Consider the following 14,895-nt stretch of genomic DNA (forward strand, 5'->3'; position numbering starts at 1 on the left):
TCGCTTCTTTTGGGCTGGTTTTCCTAGACCTGGTTGCTTGTTTCTCTCACAGAATCTGGCAACACTGGTCACCGTACACGTACCCTTAATCTTAAAACCTGTGACTCCATTCCTGGGAATCTCAGGACACTGGTAAAAACTTTACAGAGCAGTTAGTTACTGCTTTTTCTAGTTTGCGACTCTCTTGACTCCCATATTGTGGCCATTTAGCTCTTACATCACTCAAGGGCAGAGCTGGGCAATATATCACCATATCCTTGTTGTAGTCGGGCAGAAACCGCATATCTCCATATTTCAACCTTTTGTTTTTTCTTAAATGAATGCCCAACTGCATCATACGCATCATATGCAAGAGTGTCATATAAAAATGGTGAAATTAGCCGATCTACAAGCTCGCAACGTGCTTGTAGATAGTCTATTTTTAAAATCAATAATACAGAATGAACGGCTTTGGACATACAAGGTTTCCAGATGCGAGATCATCTCTGTTTTAATCTGAGTTCCCAGAAGTTTTCGCCAGCTCTGGCGAGGAACTTCTGGGCCACAGCCCTGGTATTTGTGGGCGGGATGTACGTCACGCTCTGAATCTGAGCGGACACGCCTCTTACCGGTCTGAGAGCTGTGCAACTCGTCTAAAAAGTCCGACGAGAGGCAAACAGCAGTACACAACAATGGCGGCCGAAATTTCTCAAGGGGAAATTGCTTCCCGTCGATCCTATTTAGATGCATCACCCACTGCATGTGGATCCCGCCCCCTTTTCTTCATTGGCTGTTGATTTGAATCACAACGCAGTGGCCGCGCCCCTGCTGTCCAAGCTCCGACGCTAACCCTCCCAGACTATCTCTGTTTTGACTGGAAGAAACCCAGCTGATTAGAGAACAGAGCTGCAGACAGTGTGTGATCACGTGACCTCAAGGACAAGTCTGTCTCAAACTAGAAAGAGACATTCTCTGGTCACATGATGATTACATTACTTCCCAAGGACGCAAGTCTGTTCTTTGCATTCTTGGTAGTGAGAAACAGTCACAATCTGTCTGTATACAAGCATCGATAACTCTCGTGTGGGTTTTATGACACTCGCGTACTTTCATTATTTTGCTGCTGTCGGGTGGAAACTTCATATGTCCAAAACTGTTACTTTTCAGGATTAAAATTAAAAAATATCAAGAGTAGCAGATCTACACGCTCAAAATGTGACGCAAAGCATCGCGTTTTGAGCTTGTAGATCTGCTACTTTTGATGCTTTTGTGTAACGCTGTAGTATGATCAACTTGGGCATTCAGTTACGAAATTACACAAAAAGTTAGAATATGGAGATAGGAGGGGTCTGCCCGACAGCAACAATTTGCAAACGTGTGATAGCAAACGAGTGTTCATACACAACACTGGCCTTTACCCACTGAGATGTCACCAGACATCTCAGTGGGCAGAGAGCTCTGATTGCCTGGCTAAACGAGACTACTTAGTTACTGATGATTATTTATAAAGTAAATTGTGAAAGCACCAGTAGTCATCCTCACGATATCGTCACAATATCAATATCGAGGTATTTGATCGTGTCCATATTGCCCAGCCCTACTGAAAACGATATGATGACTTAATGAAAACCCTGTCCCCTCTGCGTTGGCAGTACTTCTGTGTGGATTGGCTGGCTTCTCTGACTTCTACAAATCCGATTGGCTGCAGCACATTCTGCGGTCACAGGACCGGGAGGTTGGATGTTTCGGGAGAGATGGTGAGTGTTGTAATAAAGAGTTTAGTGAAGTATAGTGTAAGCACCACAGGAAGCACCATAAAAGACAGGGAAGCACCATAGAAGACGGGGAAGCACCATAGGAAGCACCATAGAAAACAAGGAAGCACCATAGGAAGCAACATAGAACACAGGAAAGCACCATAGGAAGCACCATAGAACACAGGAAAGCACCATAGGAAGCATCATATAAGACAGGAAAGCACCATAGGAAGCACCATAGAAGACAGGGGAAGCACCATAGGAAACACCATAGAGGACAGGGAAGCGCCATAGGAAGCACCAGAAGACAGGGAAGCACCATAGGAAGCACCAGAAGACAGGGAAGCACCATAGGAAGCACTATAGAAGACAGGGAAGCACCATAGGAAGCACCATAGAATACAGGGAAACACCACAGTGAAACAGTGCTTGTGAACATGTTGAGTATGCAGTAGTAGTGTATTGTACTGATCTCTCCTGCTGGTCTCCCTGCAGAGAGATTCTTATTATTATTTTCTTATTTAGAGAGAGTCATCTCTCAGATCATTGGAGATGAGCTGCTGGAGCAACTGCAGCCCCACCGGAGAGTGAAGAGGAAGGAGAAGACTCTGCGAGGTGTGTGTGTGTGTGTGTGTGTGTGTGTGTGTGTGTGTGTGTGTGTGTGTGTGTGTGTGTGTGTGTGTGTGTGTGCGTGTGTGTGCGTGTGTGTGCGTGTGTGTGCGCGCGTGTGTGCACCCGATTTACATTGTGAAGCACTTTGGATATAGGCTAAACAATTCACCATTTACCATTTTGTGATGCATAATGCAAACTGCTGCCCTACATTTGACATTAATTAAACGGTGTAATCTTGTTAATTCCGTTGTCATTTTCACCCTGTGTCTAACTTTAGCTTCAGTGGAACTCTGCTAGTATCTAACATGGATCTTAACATTCCCTTGTGACGACATGTGCAACTCTGACATAACACTTTTCAGCCGGCATAATACAATGATAGGATTCACATTAAACATTACCAAAGTTCCCCTTCAATCATAATAACCTTTTTCTATTCTGTGGTCTTCTAGACGGCTGCTCCAGCCACATGACCGGTGTGGCGGTGAGTGCGTTGGGAGGCTACCTCAACTACTACCTAACGGAACAGGACATCACCAAGAGACCACTCTCCTGAATGTTTGCTCGTGCTTTTGCAACTGTACCGGTGATTATTCCGTCACACAAAGTTACTTCATGAACACAGTGATTAATAACATGTTGGACACTTGAAAATGCTGAATTGTGTTGTGCTACTGTAGGTACAAAAAGAGTGACCCCCAAAGACAAATCACACATTTTCTCACATTTGAGTTGTTGTGGTTGATTGGCCAATGTGCTCCACCACCCTCTACCCAATCAAAAAGTCGGTAACACTTGCTATGCATCCCATGTCTATAATTCGGTATAAACATACTCGTTATGTCACTTCGGACATACTAAAGACAAAGAGTAATTTGGCATACTAAATAGTATGTTAGAACGTGATTTCGGACACATTGGCCTCCGTCCAAGGGTTTCACTTTGAACATACTAAAAAGTAATTTGGCATACTAAATAGTATGTTAGTATGTGATTTTGGACATACGAACATACTATTTTGTACGCCAAATTTTTACTTTTTAGTATGTCCGAAGTGAAACTCTACTGCTTAGTAGATACTAAATAGTAGGCTGAAAATAGCATACTGTGTAGTATGTAGTACGTTAGTAGCAGTGGTGGAAAGTAACTAAGTATATTTACTCAAGTGCTGTGCTTGGGTACAACTCTGAAGTATGTTTTCAGGATCCCAAACATCCGTTGAAATAGGAATGTGTATTTATTTTTACATTTGAAGTTTCTTTCCAACTGAATCCAACCCTTGAAAGTTATCGGGGCTATTATCTTGGAAACAACAGTGCTTAAAGTGCAACAGTTAATTGTGAGCCTGTAGATTCACTGTTTTTATGCATAAAATAGGGCTTAAAGCTGCACTATGTAACTTTCCTCTTCTACCCCGGATTTAAACATGGTTTCCTGCACAAGTGCTGACATTTGTACCATTGAGTTAATAGAGCACTAGCCTCGGAAACCCAGCCTTTTTTTTTTGTTTCAAAAGAAAAAAAGTCTGGGCGAACGGTGCAGGAAGGATGGTCTTAGGACCTTGTTAACTCCTAACCAACCAGAGTGCAGAGGGGCGTCGCTCTAAATTTGGTGACGTCAGCGTGCTCCATGCACAGACCGGGGGGGGGGGGGGGGGGGGAGGCGGGGACATAGATTGGTGAAGCAATAGGAGGCGCCGCACTGCTCCGGGCGCCTGGGTTTGGATCCGCCCTTCGAGACCATGGATGGGGCTCGTTCTCTCAGTCTAATAGAGCACTGCCTGCTTGCTCAGGGGATAAATTGAATTGACCTTTGACACGGTCTAAATGTCTCAGTAGAAGAGCAGGGAGACAAAATGATTGTATTAACATACTCTGGGGTGTCAATGGCCTAGTGGGTAAGGCACATACCACATAGGCTCTAAAGCCTGATAGCATTTGCTGCGTGTCACTCCCTGTCTTTCTCTCCCCGTTTCCTGTCACTCTTCACTGTACTGTCCAATAAAGGCAGAAATATAAAAAAAAGAAAAGAAAACAACATACCCTACCATACAGATTGGACCAAATTATATTTTATTCATGAAAAAAAAGTTACATAGTGCCACTTTAAGAGGTTAATAGACTAATCAAATAATAGATAATAAAAAAAAGATTTCTTTGATATATTAATGTACAGTATTATACAGTATATATATGTATATGTACGTATGTGTATGTATGTATATATATACAGTATATATACTGTATAATACTATACATTAATATCAAATAAATAGTTGTTTTGTATATAATGACTGTACTTCTCAATTATTCGATTCATCTAAAAAGTAATCGATAGAATAATCACTAAGTTGCAGCCCTAGTATTCACATAGTTCTTCCAGGCTTGATTTTTGTGCCTTAAATGGTTATACATGTGTTTTTGTTTTGCATTCTGCTTGGTCATAATCTGATCCCATCCTCTATACACCCTGTACTGAACAAGCAATATTTGCATGACAAATCAAAGCAATGGGTTGAAGATGTACACACCACTCAAACTCAATATGTACTATTGTATATTGTTTTTTTTTTTATTTTGTAGAAAAATAAATTATGTCAATAAAATAGACAAAGAAACATGGGTTCTAGAAATACCAAAAACAGGAACAGAGTTCAGTTTCTTTGAACACCCATCCAAGGAACCCTAGCATTTAGGTTTTCAAGATATTGGAAGCAGAGAATGTTGACCTTTATCATTAATGATAGTTGAAGTCAGTGGGGTGAAATAAGTAAGTAAACAAGTATCACTAGAGAATAGTGCTGGGCAATATGGGAAAAATCTATAATTTGTCAACACCAACACCTCGATATCAATATTGTGACGATATTGTATAATTCTTTCCTCAAAGGTTTCCAATAGCTAAAATAGCTGATCCTCAAGCTCTCAATGTGTTGCAATGCGATGCCTTGTGAGCTTGTAGATTAGCTATTTTCACAATTTTGAAATATTTTTCTAAGTATAAAATGAATAATCAAGGAAAAGACAGAAAAACAATGTCATGTCACAAAATCCAAAATTCCAGATGATATCTAGTCTCCTATCAATATAATATCGATATATTGCCCAGCCCTACTTAAAGGACGACTTCACCCATTTTCAACCAATCTTCATGTAAATGGTCCTCACTAATGCTCATGATAAAATGGTAAAGAAATAAGATTTCAATTAGTATTTTTATTAAAGGAGACATCCGTTCATTTTCAGTGTTATCTTTAATGTGTTGCTTAGCACTCACCAACATTGAAAGGGTCGCTGCGTTAATCTCATTGAGTCCGTTTCGTCCCGTCTAACGACCCCCTCCGTCGGCATAATTGAGGCACGACGATAGCCCAAATTCGCCTATTTTAACAAATGCAAAGTCTGTTTTTTTTCTCCTAGTAGTCATTGTGGAGTCTCATGATACCATAACAGGCGCTGAAAGTGCCGACGAGCTAACTGCTAATGCACAACGAGCCAATGCTAGTTGCTTATTTCCCTGCCTGGCAACACGAGTTGCCAGGTACTGGGAGAGAAATTAGTGTAGCTTGGATTCCCCATTGATGATGTCACTGGTAGGCAGGTTTCTGAACTGTCCACAGCCCTCCTTTGAGACACAGAAGGGTTATACAAAAATGTTACCATATTATAATGAGCATTTAGTGAGGACCAACTATATAAAGATAGGTTGAAAATGGGTGAAGTCGTCCTTTAAGAATGCTCACAATTTCCGTTTCCAACACCACACACTCAAAACACAGCATGAATGGCTTTTGGGGCAGACTCGAGAGAAAACAGACAGGCTCATTAAAAACTTAAACAATTCCTGTAAACATGCAAACTGACAAACACGTGAAATGTTCCGGGGTTGGAATGCAACAGTATGGCCATATCCTCTCCCAAAAGCAAAAGGAAACAACTTTATATAATTTATTTTGGAACACATGCAATTACAGTATGACTCTGCCAAAACCGCTCCCCAGCTGTACTAAGATTCAAAATAACGAGCTCCCAGCGTGTGTGCGTGTCTGAAAATATGCTTGAAAGCAGTCAAGGCCAGCATAAGATGTTTCAGGGTTTTAATAAATAAAAAGTGTAAATAATCAGGTTTGAAATTAATCGCTGTCGGGCGGAAACCTTGTATGTCCAAAACCGTTACTTTTCAGGGAATGCAAAAAGAAACCAAACAAGCTCGTAATACCTTTCATTGGTTAAATATTTATGAAATCCAGCAGAAAGACTTAACCACTTTCAAGCTAGCATACATACATACATACATACATACATAACATACATACATACACATATATACACACACACACACACACACACACACACACACACACACACACACACACACACACACACACACACACACACACACACACACAGATATTACAAAACTTTCTGAGCATCTGAGCAAGTACAAAATAGGCATTAATTTATGAAAACACGTAAAAAATAAATAAATATGGAGATACAAGGTTTCCGCCCGCCCGACAGGGACGGAATGACAATGTGAAGGTCACTGCCTTCCCTGGAGGTGACCCAATAAGTGACATCACTGGTGGTCAACTCAACGATGTCAGTCTGATGTGGTCACTGAGTCCGGCCAACAACATCACAGTGTCCTTCATGCAATCTCATGGGACGACACCATCACTGGTTCCAGCCAATCACCTCGTAGAAGAGGGCTTTGAGCAGGCGTGCCTCGTAGGTGACCGTGTTCTTACCGATGTGGATGCGGTCTTCTTCCAAAGGCTGTTCAATGATGGCCGGTTCCTCCTTACCATACACTATAGAGAGAGGAAGAGAGAGAGACACCTTAACATACTGTACACTACAGAGAGAGAGAGAGAGAGAGAGAGAGAGAGAGAGGCACGCATGCACATTGACTCAAAGACTTTAAACATATGTGCCCTTGTGCACACATACACACTTATTTACACTTTACACACTCATACACTCACCTCTTACTGCATAACTTCACACACACGCCTAATTTTAAAGGGCCACAACGGCTTTTTTATTTTGATGTTTTTATCCTTTTGATTATGGGTCATGTATATGTTACTGTTACATACAGTATGTTTTTTCAAGACCAATATTGATTGATATCAGTCAATCAACGTATCATATACTACAGAGTCAGATGTATGTTCAATTCTCAATTAATAAAAAAAATGCTGGCATTAGAATTATGTAAACAAAACTGCCATAGTAAAGCAGTTGCAGCCATTAAAATCTGAATACCTGCGTCAAAATGGCTCTTAAACATCCAATTCCCCAAATAATACCAATAGGCAGATTGCCAAGAAATGCGCTGTGTGATGAGTTCAATCAATTTCCCTAGAGAAAATAGCAGATCTACAAGCTCATGAGCTTGTAGATCTGCCATTTTTGAATAGCCAAAGAAATCTTAAAATGTCACAGATGTGTTCCCGGTCTTAATGGGTTAAGGGGAAAAAGATGGATTAAAGCACTGCGTCTTGAGTCTAATACCAAATATTTACCATTCTCCCATAGAGTCCTTGAGCTGAAAAATTGAGAATATTTGAACTCTTATGCATGTCTAGAAAACGGCCAGTAAAACATGATGATGACAGAAGAGAGGAGCGGACGCCATAGGAAAACAATGGTTTGGCTGGCTTTGGTTTTACTTTTGAGTTCTGCGATCTTCCCCAAACACTATTTTACAAATCCAACATTCTGAGTGGAGAACAAAGGGGGTTCCACCGCGGCCTCAAGCCAAATTCAGGCTGGTCCGTTGCATCTCAGCAGCGGGACTGGCAAGTATGAATAAGGAAGGCACTGGAACAAACTCGGACAATTAAAGCCTTTTTAATATAGAGATATAAACCAAATGATCAAATCATAATTAGATCAATAGGATCAAAGGAAAATAATCGATAGTTGCAACCCTAATATGGTCGACTCATAGTGACGTCATCAGGATGATAAGAACACTCGTCAAGAAGCTGCGCAGTCTGAAGCCCGGGGAGATGACCTACACGGGCCACCTCTTCAAGGGCACAGGGCCGATACGAGACAAAAGATACATACACTACGTTTCCGAAGAGGAGTACCCGGGCCACGCGTACCCTGTCTACCCCTCAGGGGCCGGTTACGTGTTCTCTGGAGACCTGGCGGTGAAGATCTACGGCGCCTCTCTGAGCGTTCCGCGCTTCCGCTTCGAGGACGCGTACGTGGGCATGTGCCTGGCCAAGCTGGGGATCGAGCCCACGACGCCTCTGCCAAACGAGTTCAACATTGCACGAGTGCCCTGGTCAGTCACCAGGTACAGTCACCTGGTCACCTCCCACGGGGTTTCTCCCAACGACATGCTGGAGTTCTGGACCCGCCTGCAGCATGAAGGTTAGACCTGCAGGAAGACTGCAATTCCACCAGTAGCTGCGACCCCCCAAAATAATCATATTTGAACTGGGGACCCCCCACCCTGACAAGCACTTGGAGTTGTAGGAGTTGCTGAGGCATTCAATTTAGTTTGACTCCGTTCCAGAGATAAACATTGTGAAAATAGCAATGGAAATCGGAGGTTTCTCCGATCGGAAATCGGAGAAACCTCCCTCATTCCAACAGTGGGTCAAAGAGGTACACTCTATTAGCCTGGTAAACCCTCCCTCCGGAAATCTCATTTTCATTCGATGTCAGGAAGGAGTCTGGCATGATCGCCCATTCTGCAATATTGGCTGCGGGCTGGAGTTGGGCGGGAGTAATACCGTTGACTGACAACCCCTTCAGCCAATGATCGTTTTTCCCCTTCAGCCAATTGCAGTGGATTTTTACGACCTCCGTCACTAATATGACGCAGCGGGACTTTTGAGACGGCCCAGCCCAAAATAGGTTGCCTTATGCGGACACATGCGTGTCACAGCCCGCCCCTCCCGGTTCTCTGAATCTATATTTTTAAATAGGCTCTGTCATGATTAATTGACCACATATATGAAGTTAAACAACTAAATTCTATCCAAACGATATCTTAATAGTAAATTCCGTGCCTCAAAAAAGAAGTTTGAGACCGTTTTAAAAACAAAAGTAAGAAGTGAAGGCACTCGCAGAACAACAATGGCTGCCGTTCGTCTTTTTTCGGCGTCACTCAGGCTGCACTCGGCTTCATTCGGGCTCACTCGAACTCGCCACCTGATTGGCCAACGTAAGCTGTCAATCACAGAACGATGAGCGACGACGCTGATAGGCGCGGTTAGGTCCTGATTTCGCTGGAAACTCCCCAATATTGCAGAATGGGCGTTCATGCCAGACTCCTTCCTGACATCGAATGAAAATGAGATTTCCGGAGGGAGGGTTTACCAGGCTAACACTCTATGATACCTTTGGAGAAATTGAGATACGACCGTAGTGGCTCCAAGGATAGATACATTAAAACCTGGACCACTTTTATAGAGTTTGTTGAAAACATACCTTTCACTTGAATACATACTCCCTTATATAATTGACAACAATCAACAAATCTGACTCTGACGGCCTCTGGCTGGAGGCCTACAGTATATAGACGGTTGGATGCAAAATATGTATTTTCTCATTTTTATTTCTATTCATCGCTCTCAATAGTGGAACTGTCCCTAACTTGACCTGAAAGGAACAACATATTCTGACAAAAAGTTAAACTGTTTGGTCTGTCTGTTTGTTTGTTTCTTTGCCTTTTTTTTTTTTTTTACTTCTTTACGGTCAAGTAATTATTATTATTATTTATTCATTTTTGTCTTGTCGTTTGTCTTGTTATGACCTTGGTGGGAGGGTGGGGGATTGGGGAAATAAGATGTAAGACAATGTGCTTGTATTTTATATGCAACATATGGAAAAATAAAAATAAAGTGTTTAAAAAATACATCTCTGAGTACACTCCTGTAAAGTGACGTCTTTTTTGGACGAGGCAAAACCCACCATATAGTTAACGGGACATACTAAGGTGGAGAAGGTGAGAACTATTAATAGCAGCAGGCTAATAACGTGACGTTTCGATGTCAATACAGCTTCATCAGGTCAACGTTCCGGGTGATTTCTAACGATCGTGACTGCAGCACAGCAAGGACGTATAGCGTCAGAAACACGGGAGGAGATGGAAAGAGAAGGGCCAAGAAAGAAGATGGGAGGCACCCGAGAAGAGAGAAAGGAAAATATGTTCTTCTCAGGAGGAGGGCTGAGGAAATCGTTTGGTAGCCCGTGGAGAATGAGTGACAAATGGTCTCACAGGGGTCCGGGCTGAGCTTAACACCCATGACACACTGACTAAATACACATAGCACAGTACAGCCCAATACAGGGACCCCCAATTACCAGTGAGGGATCATGACTAATAAATATGTATTATGTAAGTTTGTGTATGTGTGTCCCCTACTATGATTACAAACAGTTAAAGACAACAACATTCATGCTTGTTTTGGTAATTTGAGACACAGCACATATATTTGGGCAGGTGTGTGTGTGTGTGTGTGTGTGTGTGTGTGTGTGTGTGTGTGTGTGTGTGTGTGTGTGTGTGTGTGTGTGTGTGTGTGTGTGTGTGTGCGTGTTAGGCCAAGTCCTTCTAGTATATCTGATTTGTGAAACAGCGTGAAAGGATCCCAAATCACACTAGCACTGTGTTTCATAAACAATTAGCACATGTAGAATTAGGATGTTTTGGTTAGCCATGCATACAGCCAACCAGTTGAAGAAATTACAGATTGATGCTAAAGTCGGCCATAACAGCCCTGACTAAAAAAGGATAGTCATTTCGTATTTTAGGATTTTCTGGAAGATTGAACATGCCTTCTATTGCTAGTTTGACCACTTCAAATACTCTTTAATCTTAAAATAACGAATAACCGAAAATAGGCTACAAGCTTACAACATGTTGCAGTGTAATTGCGAACGAAGCGTTAGGAGGCGCGCCGAAGATGCTCCTTTTAACGCAGAATTTCTTTGTATTTTTTATTTTATTTTATTGGGTACTTTTTTTTAAATTCATTTTTTTCATTCATTTTTTTTTTTGCGTTCGCTTCCTGCGTTCGCGCGTCTTACTTGTGTGTTGTAAGCTTGTAGTGTGTGTGTGTGTGTGTGTGTGTGTGTCCTTACTCTCGCAGTGCTCCAGGAACTGAATACACTCCTGTATAACGGAGTCTCTCAGCATGATCATGTGCTTGGCCATGTTCTCCAGCAGTGACAGGAAACAGCGTTTTGCGTAGAACCAAGTGTCTGTCCCCAGCTACAGAGAGAGAGAGAGAGAGAGAGACCGAGAGATGACAGAAAAAAAGTCTTACTGTTTGATGGTCATATAAAAAGGACTGCACAGGGTCTGCTAACAAATATGATGACAATCTCTGAATGACACGTGGGCATGGGCAAATTTTCAAGAATATTAGTTCACTTTTTTTTTAAATTGTGCACATTGCAGCTCTACAAGCTCACAGCGTGTGGATCATCTATTTCCACTATTTATCATATGACAAAGAATACAGGGTTTAAGTTGTTAATCTACAGCTACAACCTGGACCAGCACTGACTTTTTCATTTATCTTGAAGGACCACGCAAACTGTCAATAGATGTCATTGTCTATTCACAGTCTTTGACAAAAGAATAACCATGCTATGAAATGTAACGTGCAGCGTTATCTACAGTATCTGCATGTTGTTTTCCAGCGGCTCCGTCGTACATAAAACAAACCATGGTACAGTACTCTACAGTACTCTTTGGAAAAGGGTTGGCGGTAATGCCAGACTACAGGCCCTTTATAACTTAAAGGGATAGTTCACCCAGTTTCGTCTCATTCCTAAGCCAATAATGTGATGAACAGAGGAGATGCCGGTCATCAAATTAATGGCTTAGGAATGCGACAAAAAACAAAACAATATCCATGAATTCTCTCCATGGGGTGCCTAATCGATAGGAACAAAAAATAATTTTGGGGGTGAACTATCCCTTTAAAGTGAGTTTCATAACAGTACATGACACACGTGTGGCTTAGCTTCTTTTTTTTTTGTTGCACAATGCAAGGTGAACAATGCACCTCCGGTGACATGGTCTGAAGGGAGCATGAGGCCAGTGATGTCTGGCCTGGCGCTTCTTTGACCATCTGGTGAGTTTTAACCACGTAATTCCTAATTCCTCACTCTTTATCCTGCGCTCACTTTGGCCGAGCCTCTGCCTTTTTAGTGAAGGGAGTGAGTGTGGAGGGTTTTTGGCCAAAAGCGAGGGTTCACATCCCCGTAGACGGCTTTGTGTGTTCAGCTGGAGCTAAGTGGACTCAGGTGCCGTCCGGCTCTGGCGGCTGTTGTGTTTGCGATGAGAACAAAAGTCCCGGCACTGCCTCTGTTTTGACTCGCACCGGCAGAGTAAACATCCCCACAGGCAGAGAGCTCTGTATAGGGGCCAGCCGCTTGTCAAAAACATGCATGAAATCATCCCACTGCCAGTGGTGGAAAGTAACTATAAGTGCATTTCCTCAAGTACTGTACTTGAGTACGATTTTTGAGGTGTTTGTACTTTACTTGATTATTTCTCTACTCCACTACATCTCAGAGGCAAATGTTGTACTTTTACTCCACTAAAATTATTTGAAATCTTTTGTTGCTAGTTACTTTTTAGATTTGGATTACTATTACAAAACATACATTAAAAACTTCAGCCCTATACATTTCGGCTATTTGAAAATAGCCGATCTACAAGCTCACAATGCGTCGCGATGCGACGCATTGTGAGCTTGTAGAGCTGCTATTTTCAAAAGATGTTTATACATTTGAAAACTTGACATTCTTTATAATGAGTAAATTTACTTTTGGTACTTGAAGTACATTTTGATGACAATACTTTCGTACTTTTACTCAAGTACATTTTGAATTCCGGACTTTTACTTGTAACGGAGTATTTCTATATTGCAGTATTGATGCTTTTACTTAAGTAAAAAATGTGAGTACTTTCCCCACCACTGCCCACTGACCACCACCAGCGCTATCTCTCCTAGCCTCTCTGCAACGCTGCTCACTCCCCTTGAAAAACAACAACTTCTCTGTGAGAACTAAGCCTGGTCTATACTTCGTTGTTGACGCCGACAATAGCCGATCTTCAAGCTCACACATTGCGAGCTTATAGATCTGCTATTGTGGCGCGCGACACCGCCGTACGAAAGAGCATAAATTAGCCTTTACATGCCGAGAGTGACCTTGAAGCCACATGAGATGTAAACAAAGTGGAAGCCGTGCCTTCTTTCCAAGAACCTCCAAAAGATAAATAAAGACTAAACAAAAATGGCTGACCTTCTTGTAGTACGGCTCCAGGCTTTTGATCACGCGGGAGATGCCAAATTCATAGTTCCCCTTGGCACAGTAGAGGGTCCTGAAAGAATGTCACAACAAGTCATAACACCACGTTCCGTTTTTCGAGGGCGATCCCACTGCCACTGTGTCTAACATCCACTATTGGGAAGAAACCTCATATTTCCGTATTTCATCTTTTTATGTTTTTTTTTTTCACAAAGCAATGCCCTATTTTATAGCGTCACAACACATTGCGACATGTGAGATTGTAGATCTGCTCTTTTGGAAACATTTTGGAAAATTGGGAAAACCTTCCACAATAATGACATGTCCAAAACAGGTGAGCCAGGTTAAAAGTGGTTATGTCTCACTGTGGGTTTAATACATATCTAACCAATGAAAAGTATTAAAAAGCGATTGTGACTAAATAATAACTACATTGGATCCATTAGAACACAGGTTCTTTTCCCATGTCACAATTTAAGTTGTTACACTCTGCCTGCCAGGAACAAACCTGTAGCATAATAAATAAATAAAATGCTATTATTCAACTAATTCTCTTTTTGTAAAATAATGCTTGTTCAAGTTCATGTGGGGACTCACCCGATGACCAGGTTGACTATACAGAGATGGAAGACCTTCTTGTCAGGGTCGTCATAGGAGATCTGCTCCTCCTCTTTCTCAATCTTCCTCATCAGCTCCTCTGCCTGACAACACAGTGGACACGTTGAACACATGGATTAACCCATTAAGACCGGGAAAGCATCTTGTCATTTTAGATTTTAACCACTTTAACCATTATCTTATACTTGGGCAAAATTAGCAGATCTACAAGCTTGTAGTGCAGCACTCGATCTGCTATTTTTTTTCTTTTCTGTGAAAATGTGTGCAAATCTTTGAATGTATATGTTTTTAAAGCGAACATTTCTTACTCAAATCGTTGCTTCTGGGGATTCTACAAATGTCTTCTAAATCTTAACAGTTTGCAATGATATCAGTGGTTCTCAAACTCTTTTCATGTCAAGGACCCCCCAAAATGATATGTATTTGTTCGTGGACCCCCTATCATCTCAAAGTATTTTGTTCCAGAGACCCCCAAAGATTTGAGTTAAAAATGTATATATATGCAAAATTTGTACTTGTAGAACAAATTAATTTTAAATCAAATCGATAACTGTAGAGTGGTGACAGTCACAGTCAAAACCAGAATCAGTGCAACTGCTAGCTGTCAAAATGTAGCATTGTTCTTCATGAAT

At 41.7% G+C, this 14,895-nt stretch overlaps 2 protein-coding genes across 3 annotated transcripts in view; one reads left to right on the plus strand and one right to left on the minus strand.

Moving 5' to 3' along the window:
• Nucleotides 1-14,895, plus strand: part of cUnh16orf89 (chromosome Un C16orf89 homolog) — a 35,910-nt gene that overhangs the window by 19,628 nt on the left and 1,387 nt on the right. The window contains exons 6-8 of one of the 2 annotated variants that reach the window (XM_084070982.1): nucleotides 1,632-1,736; nucleotides 2,262-2,351; nucleotides 2,804-2,937. In XM_084070982.1, coding sequence (XP_083927108.1) covers nucleotides 1,632-1,736; nucleotides 2,262-2,351; nucleotides 2,804-2,907 — 299 coding nt within the window. In that variant the 3' untranslated portion in view covers nucleotides 2,908-2,937. Of the gene's footprint in view, nucleotides 1-1,631; nucleotides 1,737-2,261; nucleotides 2,352-2,803; nucleotides 3,804-14,895 lie in introns of those variants that run through there. The other variant, XM_084070981.1, reaches the window with a different exon arrangement.
• ift70 (intraflagellar transport 70) overlaps nucleotides 5,954-14,895 on the minus strand; it is a 30,664-nt gene continuing 21,722 nt past the window's right edge. The window contains exons 15-18 of the mRNA XM_084070599.1: nucleotides 14,243-14,346; nucleotides 13,640-13,718; nucleotides 11,462-11,591; nucleotides 5,954-7,164 (exon numbers count right to left, since the gene is read on the minus strand). Of these exons, the coding sequence (XP_083926725.1) occupies nucleotides 7,028-7,164; nucleotides 11,462-11,591; nucleotides 13,640-13,718; nucleotides 14,243-14,346 (450 nt within the window). The 3' untranslated portion in view covers nucleotides 5,954-7,027. The remainder of the gene's footprint in view (nucleotides 7,165-11,461; nucleotides 11,592-13,639; nucleotides 13,719-14,242; nucleotides 14,347-14,895) is intronic.

The sequence above is a fragment of the Gymnoscopelus microlampas genome (genome assembly GCF_963454915.1).
Source record: "Gymnoscopelus microlampas genome assembly, chromosome: 11".
NCBI lineage: Eukaryota > Metazoa > Chordata > Actinopteri > Myctophiformes > Myctophidae > Gymnoscopelus > Gymnoscopelus microlampas.